The following is a 24,221-nucleotide window of genomic DNA, read 5'->3' on the forward strand; positions in this document are numbered from 1 at the left end:
AAGTTTGTTGTTGCATACTGGATACTGGAAGTTTATTGTTGAATGATTTTATGAGAAACATTTTATTTTATTTTTTTACCTAACTTATTTTCTTTGTAAATTTTTATTTTCATATTTAAAAAATCGCAATAATATAAAAAGTTGTATATTTTTTTCTAGTAAAAAAAGAAGATCATTGTTGATAATTTTCCCTTTCTAATTCACATTGTAGTTCTGAGGAGACAAGCTAGTTCCCTGTCTTCCTTTCACAAGATTTTCGTATTAGCATAACCCAACTTCAGGGACTGTTTGCCCTTACGCCTAAGCCTCAAAGATTTCTGTGTACGGACTTATTTCAGAAGACTCGTACACTTGGATAAACAAGTATACAAATAGGAAATAGGTATTAATAGGAAGGACAATAGGTACAAGAAAGCTGAACATTTGCGTTGCGATTTCAGACTTACAGGCATTCAAGTAAGAACGCTCGTGATATTGTGACACCTTCTAGACTTCTAAACTGCCTGCTGAAATAAGTAAATCTGACGTTATTCTGCAGGTTATTCAAGAGAAGTATACGAACAAAAGATTTCAGTTGGAGCGTGATAAGTGAAGCATTAGGCATAGAGTTTGTGTTAGAGCTCCGTGTTAGGTACAGATCGCAGCTAGGTGTGGGTGGCCCAGAATCATGGATGCACACATGTGAACACTTCAGGGGTATTCAAAACAAGGCTCTATTACCCAAATAGACTGGTACACACGGTCGAATATTTTTATTTCAAACAACTTTTTGTTTTTCAATTCAAAATACAGCGGAATTTCTTCAAAATCTTGTCATATGCCTGCATATGCTCGACATTCCCACGTTATTCTGCCATGGAAATTCTTTACACTGTTTCCTATGTTTTATTCCAACTTTTTGTGTTTACTCAAGCATTATTAGGTATCAATATTGTCTATGAGTGCTAGCCTGGGTACCACTGGTGCACAGATGGGTATCATATTGTAAATTTTATGGTCCCCATTGTTTCTGAAAATTACCGGGTGGTATATTACTCGGGTTTTGAAATCCCAAGGCGAGCGGAGACTCTCTGACAGAATGAAGTAAACACCCTGGATTTCCGAGAATTTGTGGCGGGCTTTTCTCTTTATAGTTTACTTCTGACTATTTGTTCTCATTAGAGGATGATAAGATTGTTGGAGTGAATGGTGGGTACAGCAGCATGGTTTGTGAGGAATGTATTGAACATATTCATTGATAAAACGAACTAGATCACTTGAAAACATCGCTGTGATATCATTTTGAAATACAGCGTGTGCCCTTTTGTGTAACTTTCGTCTCTATTGAACTATTTTTTAGGGGCACACACTAATTTGCTCCGAGGTTATCACCGTTTCGCTGGAATTTAAACTTAAGCCAATTCCTTCCGCTTTAGATGCTAAGTGCGTCCCGAAATATCCAACAGTACGTGTCATTTCCAAGTGGCCATCCTTTTGAAAAACAACCATTATTTGGTTTCTCTTTCGAAGTGTCGAAATTTGACAATCCCGGTTTTGAGTACCAATATTCAAGCTAGCGGCTAGGGTCTTTTGTAATTTTAGATAGATAATGAAGAAAAGGGTCCGCTCTTTTGTGTTATTAAACAAAAGAAGAGAATAGTTTGCAAACTTTTCGTCAACACGCTGTATCACAGCTATTTCCTCTGATAAAATGTGGAACATCCTATTCCTTATCTCGAACGTCCAGTGAAAAAAGCGTTGCCTCTATGAATACTTTCATTAAGATGTTTTTTTTTTTTTTTTTTTTCAAAGAGTTCGCGCGGCATGAACTATTTTTTTTTTTTTAAGTTGCGTAATTGGTGGTCGAATAGAGGACAGGATAGGAAAAATCTGGCCGTTCTGAGAACGATCCTTACCGGTTTAGGCCAAAGTTCACCCCGGGCGGGAATCAAACCCGCGAAAAAGCGTTTACAAGAATTACAAGGCAGACGCGCTACTTTCCAAGCTAACTAGGTTGCCTTCAAACCGAATAAACCCAACGAGAAATTTAATCAGATTCCGTTGGGGTCACCCTTCTCCCCATAGGAGACTTTGACCCAATTTTTCTTTTCGAAGAGATCAAAGGAGAGCTTTTACCGTTTGAATGCCTAGTACCAGGAAAGGTTTAATTTGGCATGTGAGGGGCAGCCCCTTCAACTGCTTCATTCATAGCCAGCTTTATGTCACCTTGCTTTTTGTGCTGGTATTTCAACGAGAGTTGTCCTCATGCTGACCACTCACACGTGTGGCAGAAAATTAAGCACTAGGCCTGTCAGACCGTCTCTTTTGAGATACCTAGGTCTCAAACTTTCTCCGCCACACACTTTCCGACTGTCTTCCCCTGAGTGGCCGGCATCAGAGGCTGAGTACACTCCGTAAATAGCCAAACGTTGCGCCTAGTTGGGTGACCATCTGGGCGAACGCGTGCTACTGGCATTTCCCGGCTCTATTCGGGCTTGGTAAGGTGACACATCGATTGTCGCCGAATAGTGGGTAAAACCCCCGTCACCTAAGACATTGACAGTTATATACAGTGACGGTAAATCCCTATAAAACAAATGAAAATCTAGCGTCCTACTGGAAATTGATGCATTACCACTCCTTGTACCTTATTGTTGGCTATAAGTAGGAGCCTATCACCTATGTCCAGCCCTGATCCTGAAGGTTCCTGACGTAAGGAGAGCCCGATAACCTTTGATTATATCACACTGACTGATTCCGGTGGTTATCATTAGATTTACTAAGTAGGTACTCAATGCTGGGGTGTTAACATGTAAGTAAAAACCGTACGTGATCAAAAAAGAATGAGATAATGCTGCTGCTGGAAACAATTCAGCGGCATGGTAAAATTAACCTACAGAACACGGTGGCCATAACCTGAGTCCACCCCGAAATAGCCAGCATTACGAGATGTCCCTCACGGCCATCCATCCAGATACCAATCCTGCATAACGTTGCTTAATTTCAGTGATATGTCATAGAGTCTAAATAGCTTGGAAGGTAGTGTGGGTAACTTGTAATTGCTAGGTCACGGGTTCGATTCTCGCCCGGGACGAACTTTCTTCGATTTCGAGACGATAAGACCTCCGTTATTATTACATAGTACATAATAATAACTATTACAGTTCCCTCCATCAAACTTTTTGAGGGAGAAAAACATACGTACACTCAGACCATAGGCTAGAAAGATAATTTTGAAAATTTGGACCTATTGCAATATTTATATTCTCAATGGTTTCCCTATAGGTACGTACTTCTTGTAATGGAAAGTAAAAAAAAAAATCGAGCTATGTGAACAGAGTCCCATTTTGTTAGGGAAAAAAGAACGAAACAAAATGTATTATCTTCCCCACGCGAGTAGTTCCTGGACTTGTTATCACTATGAAACAATGATAAGGGAACCACTGTCGCTCATCCTGACTGGTTCTGAGAACTTGGACTCTACATCATGGGAGAGAGCAAAGGCGAATACAAATCACTTGTTCACTGTAACGCTAAAAATACCTAGAGTAGAATATACCCTGTTTTATACTGCCGGAATGAGACTGAAAATTCCCTTTGCTCTCGCAATCTGAAAACAGTTCTTCCAGTCTAGTTAGTTTGGTTGGTAGCGGGTCTGCCTTTTAAGCGCAACTTGTAATGGAAAGTAAAAAAAAAAATCGAGCTATGTGAACAGAGTCCCATTTTGTTAGGGAAAAAAGAACGAAACAAAATGTATTATCTTCCCCACGCGAGTAGTTCCTGGACTTGTTATCACTATGAAACAATGATAAGGGAACCACTGTCGCTCATCCTGACTGGTTCTGAGAACTTGGACTCTACATCATGGGAGAGAGCAAAGGCGAATACAAATCACTTGTTCACTGTTCCGCTATGAATACCTAGAGTAGAATATACCCTGTTTTATACTGCCGGAATGAGGCTGAAAATTCCCTTTGCTCTCGCAATCTGAAAACAGTTCTTCCAGTCTAGTTAGTTTGGTTGGTAGCGGGTCTGCCTTTTAAGCGCAAGACTGCGGGTTCGATTCCCGACGGGGACAGATTTTATCCTGAAGGGATAAGGTTCGTTCTCCGAACGGCTGGCTTTCTCCTATCCTGTCTTCCTTCTCTCTTCGACTTCGGGACGATAAGACCCTAGCAGTTAGGTACCTACAGTTCCCTCTACCAAACCTGTTGAAAAAAAAAAGTCGCGCGTCTAATCTAAGCGTCCAATATGAGACCAGCCTAAAAATGTTCCCAATATTGCACCAAATTGTTTCACCTAGGTGTGTAGTGTACTCCATGGTTTTCCTTATCCATGTAAACCTGAACATGAAACATGTTTCTATTCGTAATAAGTTACATAATAATGTGTTATTTATCATGCCACTGGTCCATTCAACTCTAAATATCTGCTGCAACAGTGGTGTGGAAAGAAAACACACTACCCACAGGTAGATAAAGTAAAATTAGGACTGTTATTATTATCAAGGCGCTAATAAAGGAACTGTAACTGCTAAGTGATAAAGGGAACTGTAAAACTGCTAAGATCCCGAAATCGAAGAGATAAGAAATACAGGATAGGAGAAAGCCAGCCGTTCCGAGCACGGTCATTATACGTTCAGGATGAAATCCGCCCCAGGCGGGAGTCGATCCCGCGGCCTAGCGCTTACCATCCAGGCTAACTAAGCTGGTAGAGTTTTGAGAGAGGGTAACAACGGAGACCTCACCGTTCCGAAATGGAAGAGAGGGCAGAATGAGACAGAACCAGTCGTTCTGAGTGCGAATCATATCTCTTTAGAATAAAGTAGATACGAGGTGTGGCTATTAAGTTCGTGGACTTTTCCCATAAAACGATGTGTGTTTAACTTACCCAACTTTAGTAGTTGTCCCCTTCAATGTACTCCCCTCCTCTATCCCTACAACGTTTCAGGCGAATTTTCCATTAATCGAAACAGTGGTGGAGGTCATTTTGTGTAAGGCCTTTCATAACTTCTGCCGCTTTTTTCTTAACGGCATCTACGCTGTCAAATCTCGTACCTTTCAGGGCAGATTTGATTTTTGGGAATAGGTAAAAGTGTAATGACTCTTTTCAAGAAGTTGGGGTCACTTTCGATCTGATTTAGGCCGTCTGTAGAGAGATTTTTGCGAACTTCCTTTTGCTCATCTGGAAGGTTCTTGGGCACCATTTTTGCGCAAACTTTCGACATGTTAAAATTTTCGTGCAAAATTTGTCTAACACATTCTTTATCAATTTTAAGTTTATCAGCCATTAGTCTAAGAGTTAATCTACGGTCAGAACGAATCATAGCACCAACTTTTTCAATGTTTTCGTCAGTTTTTGAGGTTTGGGGGTGACCAGAACGTGGATCGTCCTCAACAGATTCATGGCCATCTTGAAACCGTTTAAACCACTTAAAAAGCGTTGATCTTTTCAAACATGACTCCTCGTACACTGTCTTTACCAAAGAAAAAGTTTCACTAGCCCTTTTACCAAGTTTTACGTAAAATTTAATAATCACTCGTTGCTCAACGTTTATATCAATCATAATTCCGGCAAAATCAAAAAAGGTGTCTTGCGCGTCGGGCTATCACAACAGAACTAATTACAGTACAGGCATGTGACACCTATCAATTGAAAGACAAGACTTAAAGCTGTCCAAACATGTTCATCATATCTTTCTAGCATGCACGGTTTTTGTGTAGCAGCTCGAGTCCACGAACTTAATAGCCACACCTCGTACTAGGTACCTAATACGGTAGCAGATAGGATAGAAGTACCAAGGTCTTGGGCGGGAATCGAACCCGCGAGCTAGCGTTTACAAGGCAGCTCTTCTCCACCACTGAAGCGGAAAATACGGGAATTTAACTCCAGACCTCGCAGTAAACAGAGGAATTTCTCACAAACAATCTCTTTTTACGACCAAAAATGAGAACATCAATACTTTTCTTTACTTCTGCGTTTACCAGTTTACCTACTGACCAAAGCAGTCCATAGTTGGAAAATTACGTGCTGCCAGCCATTTTGAGCTCTATGGGGACCTTGATATAAAAGGAAAGGTAACCTACGACCTACTTTCACGCCAAGGCTGACTGCTTTTGCATCCTTGCCTTTTCACCAAAATTTCCTTCCCAGTCTGGATTCGAAACCAGTACTTTTAACTAATTCCTTACCTTTAAGTTCAGAAAATAATAACCAAACATATCTTCACGTCCTCATCACATCTTCTCCTTTATTCACTCAAGAGAGAAAGGAATAAAAAAGGAAAACTTATAGATATCAAAATAACAAAACAAAATGTCCTAGTACAGCAGACGTGACCTGAGTTGCGAAAGTATCGTAAAATTGGAAAATTCAGTAAAAGCTGGATAAACTCATGTCACAATATTAACAGAATCGGTACTTAATAGCATAATGGAAAGTAAAAGTGACATGCTCACCCCTAAAGGGGATTTAGCTGAAAATCTATTAAAATACCACGCTTCCTAATACGTGGGTTATTGCCGTACGCGCTTTACGCCACTCAAGTCAAGTCTGCCGTACTACAAAGTCAAGGGGTCAATTAAGTTGCGTCAACAAAATAATTGATGGTCGAATAGAGGACAGGATAGGAAAAATCCGGCCGTTCTGAGAACGATCCTTACCGGTTTAGGCTAAAGTTCACCCTGGGCGGGAATCAAACCCGCGAAAAAGCGTTTACAAGGCAGACGCGCTACTTTTCAAGCTAACTAGGTTGCCTTCAAACTGAATAAACCCAACGAGAAATTTAATCAGATTCCGTTGGGGTCACCCTTCTCCCCATAGGAGACTTTGACCCAATTTTTCTTTTCGAAAAGATCAAAGGAGAGCTTTTACCGTTTGAATGCTTAGTACCAGGAAAGGTTTAATTTGGCATGTGAGGGGTAGCCCCTTCAACTGCTACATTCATAGCCAGCTTTATGTCACCTTGCTTTTTGTGCTGGTATTTCAACGAACTCCTGAGTTGTCCTCATACCGGCCACTCACACGTAGGTCTGTCAGACAGTCGGAAAGCGTGTGGCGGAAAATTAAGCCCTATAGTGTGTCCAGATCAATGTGACAGCAAAAAAATAGGCATTGTTGCCAAACATGTCACATGTGCAATGGTAGAGAATCTTTAAAAGGGGAAGGTATATTGCACAGTGCTTCCTCCGACAGTGAAACAAAGTCAGGTAAGGCGATATCCACATTACCTGTTCTGGAATCCAACCTCTGAACTTAGAGCTACCTACTCTGCATTTTAAAAGAGAGAGTTTATCAAAAATAGACCTTTACCACATTTGCAACCATGTAAGGATTTCCTGCAATCTGATTGGTTCCTTCATTTTGGGTTGATGACTCATTGCTGTCACATTGATCTGGATAAACAATAGGTCTGTCAGACCGTATGAGAAACTTATGTAGGTCTCGAGCTTTTTCCGTCACACACTTTCCGACTGTCTTCCCCTGAGTGGCCGACATCAGAGGCTGAGTACACTCCGTAATTAATAGCCAAACGTTGCGCCTAGTTGGGTGACCATCTGGGCAAACGCGTGCTACTGGCATTTCCCGGCTCTATTCGGGCTTGGTAAGGTGACACATCGATTGTCGCCGAATAGTGGGTAAAACCCCCGTCACCTAAGACATTAACAGTTGTATACAGTAACGGTAAATCCCTATCAAACAAATGAAAATCTAGCGTCCTGCTGGAAACTGATGCATTACCACTCCTTGTACCTTATTGTTGGCTATAAGTAGAAGCCTATCACCTATGTCCAGCCCTGATCCTGAAGGTTCCTGACGTAAGGAGATTCGATAACCTTTGATTATATCACACTGACTGATTCCGGTGGTTATCATTAGATTTACTAAGTAGGTACTCAATGCTGGGGTGTTAACATGTAAGTAAAAACCGTACGTGATCAAAAAAGAATGAGATAATGCTGCTGCTGGAAACAATTCAGCGGCATGGTAAAATTAACCTACAGAACACGGTGGCCATAACCTGAGTCCACCCCGAAATAGCCAGCATTACGAGATGTCCCTCACGGCCATCCATCCAGATACCAATCCTGCATAACGTTGCTTAATTTCAGTGATATGTCATAGAGTCTAAATAGCTTGGAAGGTAGTGTGGGTAACTTGTAATTGCTAGGTCACGGGTTCGATTCTCGCCCGGGACGAACTTTCTTCGATTTCGAGACGATAAGACCTCCGTTATTATTACATAGTACATAATAATAACTATTACAGTTCCCTCCATCAAACTTTTTGAGGGAGAAAAACATACGTACACTCAGACCATAGGCTAGAAAGATAATTTTGAAAATTTGGACCTATTGCAATATTTATATTCTCAATGGTTTCCCTATAGGTACGTACTTCTTGTAATGGAAAGTAAAAAAAAAAATCGAGCTATGTGAACAGAGTCCCATTTTGTTAGGGAAAAAAGAACGAAACAAAATGTATTATCTTCCCCACGCGAGTAGTTCCTGGACTTGTTATCACTATGAAACAATGATAAGGGAACCACTGTCGCTCATCCTGACTGGTTCTGAGAACTTGGACTCTACATCATGGGAGAGAGCAAAGGCGAATACAAATCACTTGTTCACTGTTCCGCTATGAATACCTAGAGTAGAATATACCCTGTTTTATACTGCCGGAATGAGGCTGAAAATTCCCTTTGCTCTCGCAATCTGAAAACAGTTCTTCCAGTCTAGTTAGTTTGGTTGGTAGCGGGTCTGCCTTTTAAGCGCAAGACTGCGGGTTCGATTCCCGACGGGGACAGATTTTATCCTGAAGGGATAAGGTTCGTTCTCGGAACGGCTGGCTTTCTCCTATCCTGCCTTCCTTCTCTCTTCGACTTCGGGACGATAAGACCCTAGCAGTTAGGTACCTACAGTTCCCTCTACCAAACCTGTTGGAAAAAAAAGTCGCGCGTCTAATCTAAGCGTCCAATATGAGACCAGCCTAAATGTTCCTAATATTGCACCAAATTGTTTCAACTAGGTGTGTACTCCATGGTTTTCCTTATCCATGTAAACCTGAACATGAAACATGTTTCTATTCGTAATAAGTTACATAATAATGTGTTATTTATCATGCCACTGGTCCATTCAACTCTAAATATCTGCAGCATCAGTGGTGTGGGAAGAAAACAGACTACTGACAAGTGGGTAAGGTAGGTAAAGTCAGGATAAGTTTTTCTTTTTTTTTTTTTCTTTTTGAGGCTTATTAATGGCAGGATTCTCACTAAATGATTTCTTCCACCCAACCGGGTAACCGGTCTTTTAACGAATATTCCGCCAAGAGATTTTTCTTTTAAAGAGGTTTGGTAGAGGGAATTGTAACTACTAAGATCATATCGTCCTGAAATCGAAGAGAAAGCCAGCCGTTTCGAGCACGGACATTATCCGTTCAGGATAAAATCCGCCGCAGGAAATCGATCCCGCGGCCTAGCGCTTACCAACCAGGCTAACTAAGCTGGTAGAGTTTTGAGAGAGGGGGAACAACGGAGACCTCACCGTTCCGAAATGGAAGAGAGGGCAGAATGAGACAGAACCAGCCGTTCTGAGCAATGAAGTAGATACTAGGTACCTAATATGGTAGTAGGTAGGATAGAAGTACCAAGGTCTTGGGCAGGAATTGAACCCGCGAGCTAGCGTTTACAAGGCAGCTCTTCTCCACCACTGAAGCGGGAATTTAACTCCAGACCTCGCAGTAAACAGAGGAATTTCTCAGAAACTATCTCTTTTTACGACCAAAAATGAGAACATGATTTTTTTTCTTTACGTCTGCGTTTACCAGTTTACCTACTGACCAAAGCAGTCCATAGTTGGAAAATTACGTGCTGCCAGCCATTTTGAGCTCTATCTCTATGGGGACCTTGATATGAAAGGAAAGGTAACCTACGGCCTACTTTCACGCCAAGGCTGACTTGCATCCTTGCCTTTTCACCAAAATTTCCTTCCCAGTCTGGATTCGAAACCAGTACTTTTGAGTCATTCCCTACCTTTAAGTTCAGAAAATAATAACCAAACATGTCTTCACGTCCTCATCACATCTCCTTCTTTATTCACTCAAGAGAGAAAGGAATAAAAAAAGGAAAACTTATAGATATCAAAATAACAAAACAAAATGTCCTAGTACCACAGACGTGACTTGAGTTGCGAAAAGTATCGTAAAATTGGAAAATTCAGTAAAAGTTGGATAAACTCATGTCACAATATTAACAGAATCGGCACTTAATAGCATAATGGAAAGTAAAAGTGAAATGCTCACCCCTTAAGGTGATTTAGCTGAAAATCTATTAAAATAGGTACCACGCTTCCTAATACGTGGGTTATTGCCGTACGCGCTTTACGCCACTCAAGTCAAGTCTGCCGTACTACAAAGTCAAGGGGTCAAAGATCGTGTCCCGATGTTTATTCGTTTTCTTCCGTACGGATTCGGGCGTTTCCGTTGGTGAGCCGAATGGACAGCTGTTGGGCGCGTTGTACAATGTCACGGCGTTTCTTAGAGGAGACGGCATGGCCGATTTCCGCGCAGTACTTCCTGTTTTGCATCATGAGAACTTCGAGCTCCTGAAATCAAATTGGAAACAAAACATAAGGAATAAATAAATTTATCGAGGACATGTACATATCATGAGAACATGCTTACATCTCCACTAAGCAATAAGTAAACAAGGCTAATAAATCCCCATTGACGTCAACTTAAATTTCAAACCAAAGTATTCCAGCCTACAAAAAGGTCAGTAACATCAGAACTATAACATCGCTACCGAAACACATTTCTATCCTAAACTTTTTTTTTTAGGTTTGATAGAGGGAATGTAACTGCTAAGGTCTTAGCGTACGGAAATCGAAGAGAGAAGGAAGACAGGATAGGAGAAAGCTAGCCTTTCCGAGAACGAACATTATCCTATCAGGATAAAATCCACCCCGACCGGGAATCGAACCCGCGGCCTAGCGCTTACAAGGCAGCTAACTAGGCAGGCTTCTTCTTACTGAACATACTAGTAGGGGTGAGGTTCTCTATCTCTAGTCAACACTACCTACCCTGTATGTTGCCATGGAAACAGAACAGCTTGTTTACAATAATTTTGTTTCAGACCTCAGGAACACTTCAGAGTACTTTCATTTCTCAGATTTGAGTTGGTTTATTTTTTCAAAGAATTTTCTTTTTCTACCAAAGCTTTTCTTTTGATCTAACTCAATTTGTGAAAAGAAAAGATCTTCTCTCATAGTTGATTTGCTAAGAATATTTTGTTTGGATGTTTGAAGTGCCGCAAGAAAGGCACTTTTCCCAACTTTAAATTAATTTGGTTACACTAAAAGGATTGGGAATTAAGGACCAAATAAAACAAGAAAGTGGGGGTAAAAACAACTCAAAATGGATGGCCTATTCAACGCGACCGATTTACAAAACCTCTCCAATTTGCTCAACCAGGGAGGAAACAACAATGACTCGGATTCCGAGGAAGAAATGTGCAGCACGAGTGGAAGGAAGAAAGTAGGGGGCGCCTCGCGCCATGCACCAGAGAATCCTCGCTTCAAAGTGAACATTCGACGTGTCACTGCAGACGACCCATGTGAAGAGGTGAGTATTTGAAGATTTGAAACCTAGGAGCCTGGGCCAAAATTTCTAAATCAATGTTGGATTTCCACCATTATTTATTCAGTCATTAGAACTCCTGTTAAGCTAACAGCCAGGTAAGTTCCATTTAATTTGTATTGGCTTAACAGGGGTGTTAAGCTAACGGGGTGTTTGAGGCTGGAAAGAAAGTTGGTAAAATCCACTCTAAGACTTCTCAGATACAGAAAAGAAAAGTTCACACAGTGCCTTTGACAATTTTAGCTATGACAAAGGAAGGTCCTCTGAGAATCAAAGAGACCAACTCCTGACCTTAGGAGTTCTAGTAGAAACAGGAATTATAAACTTGGGTACCAGCACAGATATCAAATTATTTGCTAAAGACATACATAGCACTTTTCACTGTACTAGCCCAGCAGATGCATTTCTATGAAGAAATTTTGGATCCTATCAAAAAGAGACTAGTACATCCCATGACCTCAAATTGATATAGATGCTTGTACTTTGTTTTTATTCCAGCCAAAGTAGGGGGGGGGGGAAGAAGTAATACCTTTAATGAAAAGTAAATAACTTTTCTTACTTTTCATAGGAAAGAAAGAAACCTAAGACAAGGCATTTTAAAAATCTGATTTTCAGTCAGGTCCATCCAATGGCAAAGGTGACTCAGCCAAAACTGATGAGGAAGATGACAAGTGGGCCATCTGGAACAAGGATGAAGTACCTAGCATGGACACACTACCTGATGACGCCAATCTAGACCCTCGCATCACTCCTGAATATGACATCATGTACCAGCAATCGGTCACTTCAGAAGACATCTACCTACAAATGGGTGGCAAAACACCATCCAGTGTGAGCTGTGAAGATATGCTCGTGACAATTCAACTCCCAGGAGAACAACGGGAGAATGTTGATTGTGATCTGACAACCCAACATGTGGACATCAGGTCAATCAAGTACCGCTTAGCACTACCACTACCTCATCCTGTTTTGCCACATCTGTGTCAGGCAACATGGGACTCGGACAAGTTTGAGTTAAAACTCACACTACGACTCACAAGGGAGTTTGACTGTGTCAATTTTTAATCTGAGGGAAGTGTGCCCTGATGTTTTTGCTTTACGTACATATTGTTCCTGCTTTGACATTTAATAAAGACTTTCTTCATGATAAAATTACCCATGAATGTGAATTTGTTATTTTACTGAAATCAGGTGAACAAATATAAAAATGATAGTAACTCCAACATGCTGAGTACCTATAGGAAATAGGCAATGTTGCTTGTTAGTGGAGATAATTGACATTTCTCTTACCTAATTATAGCTAGTCTCTACCTACTATGTACTTTGGTACATTTATACATTATGAATTTGTAAACAAACAAATAAGTGTGTCAACTGACAATCCCCCCTTAATTTTCTTCAAGGGAACATACCTTGACATTGTGGACAACAACTTTGAGGAAATGGTTGGGCAGCATGTGTCTGGTCTTCTTGGCACTACCGTAACCAATGTTGGGCATCAAGTACTGGCCCTTAAATCTCCTTCTGACTCTGTTGTCAATTCCCTTGGGTTTCCTCCATGATCTCTGTAAAGAAAGAAAGAAAGTCAAAATATCAATAAACTGGCAGAACCACTTGACTAAAAATAGGATTTGAACACAGAGCCTCAAGTGTACAGGTTCAAAATAGTTTGATAAGCCTGCTTTGGGGTCACAATTTAAAACATAAAATGTATTATAGTGTGTAAAGGTGTGTCTGAACATAGTCAACCGGCTGTTGATTGACAAGGTGAATCTGTGTTGTTGAGGCAGTGTGGACAGTTCAGTTAATAATGATAGATGACCAGTCAACAATGTGGGGACACACCTTTAGGTTTAGTGAAGAAAAAACCAATGATTTCAAAGGGAAAACTTACATGGAGCTTCTTGTATCGGTCACTTTGATGACGGATGAAGACCTTCCTCCTCTTCTTGACGATCTTTGGCCGATATACTGGTTTGATAGACATGGTTGTTCTTTGAAAAAAATTAAAGTTGCAAGTTATAGCACAAAATATGGAATGATTCTCAAGGCTGGTAAATGAAATAGGTAAAAGACAATAGTTGTAGTCGTTTCCTAAAAGTTAAATTCAAATGGATCTTGATTCTTGATTCAAACTTAAGAATAACCAATCTGTTTTCTTTTCTTTTTAAATGAATAAGCTAAGGTGTAGTCAAAATACCTATGGTCCTAGGTACTACAATCAAGGCCCTTGGTAATCTTCACAAGACCTTCTTTGACTGTAGAAAATGGATTTCTCATAGAATGTGTAGGTGATTAATTTTCGCTCGATTTCTACCTAGTGTTCAGAGAAGAGGTTGCTTGCTACGTAGGACATTGGTACTCTTTCTCAGTAGGTATAGGGGGAAGGTAGGTACCAGGATACCCACCTCATATCTACATTACAATCTTTATTCTTTGACTCTAACAGAGTTACGGTAGGTGATTCTCTAGTTTAGAAGACTATAATGGTGAAAACGGTGGGTTTTTAACCATAATGATCATAGTTTCCATGGAAATACCTGGCTTTCTACTTATCACACCAAGTTTCAGTGGTGAATAAGATTGCTCGCCTCTTATAACACCAACAAAATCTTGCTAATTTCGCTGTCAAAATTACCTGTAGCGTCAGAATTTACTTTCCTAAACGCATAACACTTCTTCCTGTTAGGGAATGATGACCTTTACTTACATTTTTTAAGGATTTATTGGATAAATAAGGATAAATTTTCATCTTACCTTTCGGGAACAGAACTCCAAGAGCCCAAGAGAAGGAATGCTGTTTTGTTTTTGTTTACAAAATTTTCTGTTTACTGTTTACCTACATGAAAGCACAGAGGTAATGGACTCGCATTTACCTCTGTGTTCATGTTCGAAAATGCATTGCACACTGTATCATTTTACTAATAGTCGGGCGTTTTATGAGAAATGATTTTGTCTTTTGTACTAGAGCTCCTTGCTTTTGTATCCACAGAAAACCAACGAAATGCCAGAACCTAGTTAACTTGGAGGGTAGTTTGTAAGCCCTAGGTCGCGGGTTCGATTTCCGCCCAGGACGGATTTTATCGTAAACTGATAAGGTTCGTTCTCGGAACGGCTACCTTTTTCCTCTCCTGTCTTTCTTTCCTCTTCGATTCTATCAAACCTCAAAAAAAAAAAAAAAAAAAAAAAAAAAAAAAAAAAAAAAAAAGATATTACCTACAGGCTAACTATACTCAAAATCATCAAGTTTAAAACTTCAAGCTCACTTCGCTAGTTCAACCATGTGATATATTAGGTATGTAGGTACCTATTATCATCTCCACTTTTACTATCCACTTGTGTAAAATTATTGAGCCGTGAGCTCCACACGCTAGAGTAGCATTGAAACAGAAAACAGTCGAATCTCGAATGTCCTACCATCAACAGCAAACTTCAAGCTCACTTCGCTAGTTCAACCATGTGATATATTAGGTATGTACCTATTATCATCTCCACTTTTACTATCCACTAGTGTAAAATTATTGAGCCGTGAGCTCCACACGCTAGAGTAGCATTGAAACAGAAAACAGTCGAATCTCGAATGTCCTACCATCAACAGTACCTACTGGTAATTCGGTCCCTAACGCGCATGATTCACACTTACCAAAGGAAAATTAAGGGCCTGTGAACTCTGTAACTATTATTGTCATTCATCCAAAAGCATTAGAATTTTCCGACACCTAGAAACTAGTGGTTGTGTGAATAGGTAACTCTGTACGTAGAAGTGCGTTTCCCAAACTTTCCATTTTCCATGCTTTTTAACAAGTTTTGAATTTATTCCAATATTTTCGGGTAATTTTTTCAACTTTTTTGTCCGACTTTTTGTAACACCTTCGTTTTTATTTTTTGCTCGCTTTTATTGAAAGATGTTTCGCGTATTTTATCGATTTATTTATTTGTCTTGTATCGAATTGATACCGGTTTCATAAATCGTGGTGTTTAAATTCTCAACGATACCTAGATAGGTATCTGGTAAAACACGTGTTTCTGGAATTTGAGGTAAGTAGTAAGTATTAACATAATCATAAAATAATACTATCACAAGGAGTTACCTACAGATACGTGTATTACATTTTAGAATTAATTTTATCTAGTTAGGTACGTTTTTTATTAGTTAATAGTAGATAGGTAATTCTCAATTTTTTTCATGAAAATTTCATTTACTGTTATTTTTCAACTGATGGTATACCTAAGATCTAAACGGGCTTCAAAAGCCTTCAAGTTTAGGTTTTTCGGTGGCAGTTTGCTGATAAGGTCCAGCTACCTATTTGACGTTGACGGGTGGGTCAAGTACGCCTGTCTTGTAAGCGCTAGCTCTCGATTCGATTCCCGCCCGGGGCAAACTTTATTCTAAACAGATAATATTTGTTTTGGGAACGCCTAGCTTTCTTCTATCCTGTCCTACTCTCTTCGATTTCGGGACAAGACCCACAAGTTGTTTCAGTTACCTCTGTCAAAGCTAAAAAAAAAAAAAAAAAAAAAAAAAAAAGACCTACCTGATAGGTACCATATTTCTCTTTTTAGACCTAGGTCTGTCAGACGGTCTGAGCGTGTGTCGCAGGCATAATAGACAAGTCTGAATGGTACACGCCACTGATAAAGTGTAGGTAAACCTATCATTACCTACACTTTATCTACATAAAATTTGCGTAGGAGGTAGATACCTACATATTAGGTATCTGACTCCCCCCCCCCTCTCCCTCTACACCTAATGTCCTATGTCCTCCACTCTAGTATCGGAAGTCCCAACTTCCTGTGATCTGCGGCCAGATGACACTTCAACATAATACCCATCCTATAGTTCATCTGTCCATCCACATATTGTACTTATTTATTTGGCATACCACTGACCACATCATGAGGATAGATCTGGCATAAGCCTCGCCTAAGGCCATTCACCTGATGGACCATACTTTAATTGGGATTTGGAAATGTAATGAAATTGATGATTGACATTAGTTAATGTTGGCATAAAATTTCGTTTGACAGTAAGTAGGTACCTACCTCCACACGTGCTGGTGGGTATTAGGTATAGGTATTTTTCGCCTCTTTATGTAGATAATACCTAGTAAATTCTTCTACTCTGACAGCTTTGTTTGCTTAAATTCCAACGAAAGAGGCGAACCATAAAAGCGTGATGACCTTAGCAGCTAGAGGGCTTTAGAAATAAATAAACAAAGAGTCAAAAAATTTCAAAATTCTGTCTAATGACTAATAACTCTCAGACGCCTATGGGGCGGAGAGTTGAAAATGTCCAAAGTTTTAGGACACACACATATGACACAGTGGTTTTTGTAGCGGCTTTAGCTTTAGCCGAATGTTGCAGAGTGCAGAATAGACATCTTTTTACATCAGCCATACACCGGGGTGATGGTCTTTGGTGTTTCTCCAGTGTTGCAGATAACAAAGTCGCCAACCCTCTCTGTCCTGTGCTTTTCTTGTCCATGGTCTCTAAGCATTTTTAATTGGCTTGCCCTGTAGATCTTGGTAGAAAAAAACACGATCCTCCTTTCCTTCAGAATACAGTCGATCCCAGGACCTTCTGCACGGTGACCCCTCGTCCGAACCGCGGCTATGTCTCGTTTTATTACGTGTTTTTGATATTTACGAAAAATAAAAACACAACAAATCACGTCATAAAATATCCACGTTAATGTGTTTGATACACGCTACGTGATGTCAATGATATACAGTGCCGACGCGTGATTGTAATACTCGGGGTTGGGTATTACACTGGGCGGCAATATCGCCATTTTTTTCCAAGAGGTTTGACAGAAGAAACTGTAACTGCAAAGGTCTTATCGTCCCGAAATTGAAGAGAGAAGGAAGACAGGATAGGAGAAAGCCAGCCGTTCCGAGAACAAGCATTATCCCATCAGGATAAAATCCGCCCCGGGCGGGAATAGAACTAGCGGCCTAGCGCTTACAAGGCAGACTCTCTACCAACCAAGCTAATGCTGGCTGTTGTAATATTTGTAATTTTTATTACAAAAGACCTACACCACTGCTAGTACAAACTTTACAGTTTAAATGAAAAGCTCCCCAAGCATTGTCTACTGAAAGACCTCTCCCCTCCTCCATTTTCATTGCTGGGGAGGAATTATTGTTTTTTAACCTCTAACATTGTCGAGTCTACGCCTTGTCAGTAAAATGACAAAGTTATTAGACAATAGTTTTTATTGATATCTGGAGACGAAGTTTTTTTTTACTTTCCCCGCCCTAATATCTACCAACTAGGAAAGTACCTATCTAATGTTTTCGGTAGGTACAATAATTTTGCAATTTGTTCCCTTTTTTTTTTTTGCAATTTTTGTGTGCATTACTTATAAAATTCATAAAATAAGAGTTGCATTTAATTATTTCAATCAAGGAGAGGCTTGTCTTTGGATTCGAATTTTGAAAGGCCAAGACTCATTTTGAGGCCAAGGCAGCCTCAAAATTTTCTGAACATTTAGGGCCCCTCGAAAGGTCAAACGGATAAGATTTAAAGTTCAAAAGGAATTTATTATTATTATTATTATTATTATAGGAATTAGCGATGGTAAGTACTTCAAAATCGTGACATGATTCAACAAAAGTTGAGGGCGAAAACAGTCTTTATAGTTGAAGTTCTTACTTATGGTTACATTAAAGTTCTTATTAAGGGATTAAGGTCACACGACTTTCTTAATCTTCTGTTGGGGGGTTCTGAAAATTACCTGTTCCTGAATCCTGACTCAAATGTCGTGTTGAAGTAGAACTCCCTTACTGAGCTTGAGAAATTAGATTTGGAAAATCCAAACGCTTCTTTTGAGGTCACACTCATAATTGTGAGCAGTGCCGGGCTTGACTTGGAAAATGCAAACGCTTCTTTTAAGGTGACATTCAAGATCGTGAGGAAACGTACAAGTGTTCTCATGACTAAATTAGAGATTCAAGTCTAAGCCATCAGACCCCGCTGTGAGTAAAGATATTCGACACCCAAAGTAACATCAGTTCTATCAATATTTCGTACTATTAAGTAAATTACAAATCACCACCAAAAGTAGCATTGTTTATATGTAAGACTGGATATTTTGGACAAAGTAACATTGAGTAGTCATGGGTCCTATGTACAAGTAATTAGTTATTATCCAGTAGGTAATTACAACTACACAATAAGACCAGAAAGACCATATTGTGCTATTGGCCCCTCCGCACATTGGAAAGATAACTTATTCGTAGACGCACGACTTTTATTTTAGACAAATCCAAACCTATGACAGTGATACAGACCTCTCACACTTCACGCTCTAGGAGACCTAAGTCGCGCTACTCCAATGTGAGAGGTCTCTGCCATTTTCATAGGTTTGGATTTCCAGAAGGCATCACTTGAAATTTGGTACATTAAAAAAATCATGCATAAAATAGACTCGAAAGAATCACTTGAAATTTTGTACACTTAAAATCATAGATAAAATACACTGAAAGACATTCCTTCTGTGCGTTCCAGGTTTCGGTCAGGTCAGGACTCAATGCACCAAGGACGAATACAAGCGCTGTGTCACCCTGGCAGATCCTTTGCTTCAGGATCCTCACCTCATTTATCCGGATAACATGCGAGACATCGATCATGTTTGTAGGTGAGTGAATTGTTGTTGTTGTAGTAGCCAAAGTCCCATCAGGTTCTTCCATCCCCATCTGTTACTGGTAGGCCCAGGTGTTCAGCCACTTCAATTGGTTTCAGCCACATATCTATTGGTGTCATTTGTGTTGGCTTAGAGGGGCAATTGAAGAGATGTAAAGGTGAGTGAATTCAGACGAAACTGGTGACTTCAAGGGCGACCACTTATGTTTTGACTTGACTGTCAGACCATCGAGCGTCGGAAGGTGTGTCGCGGAAAAAGCTTCCGACTTCTAGGTCTCTCAAGGTGTACAATAGGCAGATGATCGTTAGAACACCAGCCAAGGATAAGTAAAAATGTTCCTAAAAAAAAGATCTTTGGGGTTGAGTGGATTGGAACACATCACATGCCTTCAGGCACACTCCATTTGTCAAGGATCTAGGTTTACCTTGCCCAGAGATACTTATTGGGAAAAATCCTACAATGCTGCAGTGAGCACCAAAGTTGTGACATAATAACACAAAGAAATTGCATTTAATTTTACAATATCACAGTAAGGTAGCTCTTTCATTTAGCTCTGTCCAGAAAAAAAAAACTGGACCTGAACTTTGTAGGTACTGTAGGTATATATACATTAGGTAGGTAGTTAGGTATAAATTTCCAAGATATGCACGCAACTATAAAGGTAAATCTAGGTCTGTATACCTAGATAGATTAATCATGATATTCAACCTACCTATCCAGATTGTAAAATTGTTTTCCCTCCCTTCCTCTATATTCCTTCCTTCTCACCTCTCTTCTACCTATTGCTTGACTTCTTCCTCTTTTCCTTTGGGTATTTTTCACTTAACCCTCCTTTATTTTTGAACTTTCGTGGTCAAGTTGAGTGAACTCTTGTTGATTTTGGTTATCGCTGTACATGTTTGTAAAAATCCATTAGTTGACGTAATAAATTACATCGTTAAAGTAGAAATCCATACAAAGTACATTATGTATTGAGTAAGATCAAAGGGTTAAAAAAAAAAAAAAAAAAAAACATTAAAACACAAAAATACACGAAAAAACAGCGAGCAAAAGGGAGAGAGAGAGAGAGAAAGAGAGGGAGAAGGGAAGCTTTTGAACTTTCGTGGTCAAGTTGAGTGAACTCTTGTTGGTTTTGGTTATCGTTGTAACATGTTTGTAAAATCCATTAGTTGACGTAATATTAATAGTTATCTGAGGTAGAAATCCATAGAAAGTATTAGGTACCTATTCAGTAAGATCAAAGGTTTATACTACATGCTACGTTACAGACCACATGCGTCTAATGTAGCAGCTGTTTCATTGCTACGAAATAGGTAAAAACGGTGGTGAAACACTCGTTAAAAAAAAAAAAAAAAAAAAAAAAAAAACCAAAAAAAAAAATTGCTTATCAAAAGACCTACCTACCTATTGTTGATTGTCAAATTTTGACTTGGCGGGGCGGAGCCCTCCCGCGCTCCTTCATGGATGGCTTCATACCTGCAATATTAGGAGCGTGGGTAATATCCCCTGGTGAAATGTGACAAAAGAAATCAAAGAAAATTAGGAATTTCATTTTAATTTCATCACGCAATCTTAAAATTAAATAAGACTCAAATAATAAGGGCAAGGCATCTACGGTTGCCCGAAAAAAAAAAAAAAAAAAAAAAAAAAAAAAAAAACCTTAATGTAGCAGCTGTTTCATTGCTACGAAATAGGTAAAAACAGTGGTGAAACACTCGTTAAAAAAAAGACTATCCAGGTAATTGGTAAGTTAGATTTTATATTAGGTAGGAACCTTATGATTAATAACTGTCAGGAAGTCCAGCAAATCACGAGGTAGGGTGGGTTAGGTTTGTTTATCTAGATGAAGTTGGTAACTTCGATACTTACCTTACAATTTACAATCTTATACCGGAAGTAAAGTAAATCTTCATCATGATTTCGAACGTTCTTTAATGTTTTGGGCGTTTTCTCTGATGAAATCAGTTGAAGCGAATAATTAGGTAGGTAGGTATCTTGAAAGTGTACAAGATGGAGATGGATATCTAGGTAGGTGCTTACCTACCTACAGGGTAAGCTGTGATTTCAAGAAGAACTTACTAATATCGTACCTATTAGGTACCTAGGTATCGTACTTACCTACAGGGTAAGCTGTGATTTCAAGAAGACCTAATATTTTACGGTCTATCTGTTTTAAATAAATTTTAATAAAATCTGTTAAATATAGGTAACTTTAATTAGGTAATATCACCTATAATTGACCTATTTTCTCACTTTTAATTGTTGCAGCCCTCGTACCGCCATGTTGCATCAATATTTTCGTTCGTCACTTCTTCACAAGTGTTTACAACTCGGCATCCTTATAACATGGGGTAAGTTCTTTTATTTCTACAGTGACTATCTAATCTCATTTTTTACAGTGATTCTCTGCTTGGCTTGAGATTCGAACTTGGGTTTCCTAATCAACAATCGTGTTGTGTCTCTTCTCGCCCATCTGATGAGAGGTATACTACGGAATGGGCATTCTACGACAGACCACACGAGTCTAATGTAGCAGTTGTTCCATTGCTACGAAATAGGTAATTAAACAAAAATTGAAAAAAAAAAAAAAAAAAACCGAGGGCAGGGAGTTTTTTACAAACCTCTCTTTTGTACCTGGTTTCCTAATCAACAATCGTGTTGTGTCTCTTCTCGCCCATCTGATGAGAGGTATACTACGGAATGGGCATTCTACGACAGACCACACGAGTCTAATGTAGCAGTTGTTCCATTGCTACGAAATAGGTAATTAAACAAAAATTGAAAAAAAAAAAAAAAAAAACCGAGGGCAGGTAGTTTTGTACTATACTCCTATTTGTAGCTTCAGACAGCTGCTATCTAATGTCATTCTGAAATACGCTTAGAAAACACGCTTTAAAACGATTTAAATATAAAACCATACAGCACCGAAATATGGAATAGCCTAAAGTCTAACTCATGCAGGACTAAAAATTAGGGGAGAGCACCCAAGTGTAACCTCACACCCTCCGAGTACCTACCTACTCCTCCTCTACCTCCATACAACCTCAAATTTAGGCTAGACACCCGATGTCGGTAAGTTACAGAACCCTCATTTTCCTATGTATGATATTTACATAGCAATTTAACATGACAAAGTGTGTGTATAAGTTTCTACTGGGTATAGGAAGTACTATGTGCCCAGGTTCCTGTCATACTACCTTTCTCCCCTACGTATCGTACAGGGTCGTATTTAGAGGTGAGGGGCCCACCCGGGCTTTCATTCAGCTCCTTTATTGTGGACTTGGACTCCGAAAATTTGGAGTATCCACCCTAACGCCCCCCCCCTCCCCGGAATAAAACCCTAGATATGGGCCTGATCTACTGTGTGTAAATATAGCTAGGTACCAACCAGGGCGGTATCCAGGATTTTTGTCGAGGGGGGGAGTGACACACTGGAGGGATGCTCCAAATTTTCAGGGCCTGGTCTAAAGTAAAGGGGGGAAAAACTCGAGGGAAGGGGGGGGCGTGCCCTCTAAATACGGCCCTGGTACCTACCTATACTGTGTGTGTATGTATGAAAAGTTGAGAAGTCATTATTTATTCATCGAATTCAAATTAAAGGAAGGGTGGTTTGATATCAGGAAATGCTGTTGGGTAGGTAGGAGTAGGTACTATTTATCAGGAGGTAGTGGGTATTACGGCTATGGATATTGGATAGGTATCTACCCCTACTATTTTTTTTTTTACTTTCCTTATCCTATAGGAAGGAAAGTAATGTATTTCTACTTATAGGTAAACAAGGACAGGTAGGTAACAGGAAATTTATAATGTAATTCTGAAATACGCATAGAAAACACGCTTGAAAACGATTTAAATATAAAACCATACAGTACCGAAATATGAATAACCTAAAGTCTAACTTATGCAGGTCTAAAAATTAGGGGAGAGCACCCAAGTGTAACCTCACACCCTCCGAGTACCTACCTACTCCTCCTCTACCTCCATACAACCTCAAATTTAGGCTAGACACCCGATGTCGGTAAGTTACAGAACCCTCATTTTCCTATGTATGATATTTACATAGCAATTTAACAACTGTCAGGAAGTCCAACAAATCACCAGGTAGGGTGGGTTAGGTTTGTTTATCTAGATAAAGTTGGTGTAAGTTCGATACTTACCTTACAATCTTATACCGGAAGTAAAGTAAATCTTCATCATGATTTCGAACGTACTTTAATGTTTTGGGCGTTTTCTCTGCTGAAATCAGTTGAAGCGAATAATTAGGTAGGTAGGTAGGTATCTTGAAAGTGTACAAGATGGAGATGGATATCTAATAGGTAGGTACTTACCTATCTCACTATACAGGATGAGCTGATGTGATGTCAAGAAGACCTAATATTGTACCTTCGTAGAAGCTTAACCCATCCTTTAGGGCTGTCTAGCCCCTACACATAAGCCTCAAATTGGGCTTTTTGTGTGTGGGATTAAACTACTGTTATAATTTTTTAATAAATCTATTAAATTAATTAATTTTTATAGGTAATAATATCACCTATTTGACCTATTTCCTGTCTTTTGATTGTTCCAGCCCTCGTACCGCCATGTTGCATCAATATTTTCGTTCGTCACTTCTTCACAAGTGTTTACAACTCGGCATCCTGATGACATGGGGTAAGTTCTTTTATTTCTACAGTGACTATCTAATCTCATTTTTGACAGTAATGGGTTCCAGTGATTCTCTGCCTGGCTTGAGATTCGAACTTGGGTTTCGTAATCAACAATCGTGTTGTGTCTCTTCTCGCCCATCTGATGAGAGGTATACTACACGGAATGGGCATTCTACGTCAGACCACACGAGTCTAATGTAGCAGCTGTTTTATTGCTACGAAATAATTAAACAAAAATTGAAAAAAAAAAAAAAAAAAAACGAGGGGGGGGGAGGTTTTTTTATATACTCCCCTTTTTAGCTTCACACAGTGTCTC

At 39.6% G+C, this 24,221-nt stretch overlaps 2 protein-coding genes across 4 annotated transcripts in view; one reads left to right on the top strand and one right to left on the bottom strand.

Annotated features, from left to right (window-relative positions):
• Nucleotides 1-12,730, top strand: part of LOC103510416 (protein PIH1D3-like) — a 20,328-nt gene extending 7,598 nt beyond the window's left edge. The window contains exons 1-2 of one of the 2 annotated variants that reach the window (XM_008475070.2): nucleotides 11,139-11,598; nucleotides 12,229-12,730. In XM_008475070.2, coding sequence (XP_008473292.1) covers nucleotides 11,392-11,598; nucleotides 12,229-12,678 — 657 coding nt within the window. In that variant the 5' untranslated portion in view covers nucleotides 11,139-11,391 and the 3' untranslated portion in view covers nucleotides 12,679-12,730. Of the gene's footprint in view, nucleotides 1-11,138; nucleotides 11,599-12,228 lie in introns of those variants that run through there. The other variant, XM_008475071.3, reaches the window with a different exon arrangement.
• LOC103510417 (60S ribosomal protein L32) lies at nucleotides 6,202-14,455 on the bottom strand. 2 transcript variants are annotated; one of them, XR_003391851.1, is made up of 5 exons: nucleotides 14,371-14,455; nucleotides 13,508-13,607; nucleotides 13,026-13,178; nucleotides 10,320-10,580; nucleotides 6,202-6,474 (listed from the first exon to the last, which is right to left on the bottom strand). XR_003391851.1 is itself a non-coding variant. In XM_008475072.2 (4 exons), exons 2-4 carry the CDS (start codon nucleotides 13,598-13,600, stop codon nucleotides 10,422-10,424), a joined length of 405 nt encoding a protein of 134 aa, XP_008473294.1. In that variant the 5' UTR covers nucleotides 13,601-13,607; nucleotides 14,371-14,455; the 3' UTR covers nucleotides 10,041-10,421. The 2 variants fall into 2 exon arrangements, 1 of the variants encoding a protein (XP_008473294.1); XM_008475072.2 differs by lacking the exon at nucleotides 6,202-6,474 and having other exon boundaries at nucleotides 10,041-10,580.
• Nucleotides 14,456-24,221: the final 9,766 nt, after the last annotated feature.

This window comes from Diaphorina citri, unplaced genomic scaffold (genome assembly GCF_000475195.1).
Source record: "Diaphorina citri unplaced genomic scaffold, Diaci psyllid genome assembly version 1.1 scaffold598, whole genome shotgun sequence".
Lineage (NCBI taxonomy): Eukaryota > Metazoa > Arthropoda > Insecta > Hemiptera > Psyllidae > Diaphorina > Diaphorina citri.

Coding starts and splice junctions, on each gene's coding strand:
- LOC103510417 (XM_008475072.2), bottom strand. CDS start 13,600: ATGTCTATCAAACCAGTATATCGGCCAAAGATCGTCAAGAAGAGGAGG. Junction 13,179..13,507: donor ACCGATACAAGAAGCTCCAT/GTAAGTTTTCCC, acceptor CTTTCTTTACAG/AGATCATGGAGGAAACCCAA. Junction 10,581..13,025: donor TTGTTGTCCACAATGTCAAG/GTATGTTCCCTT, acceptor ATTTGATTTCAG/GAGCTCGAAGTTCTCATGAT.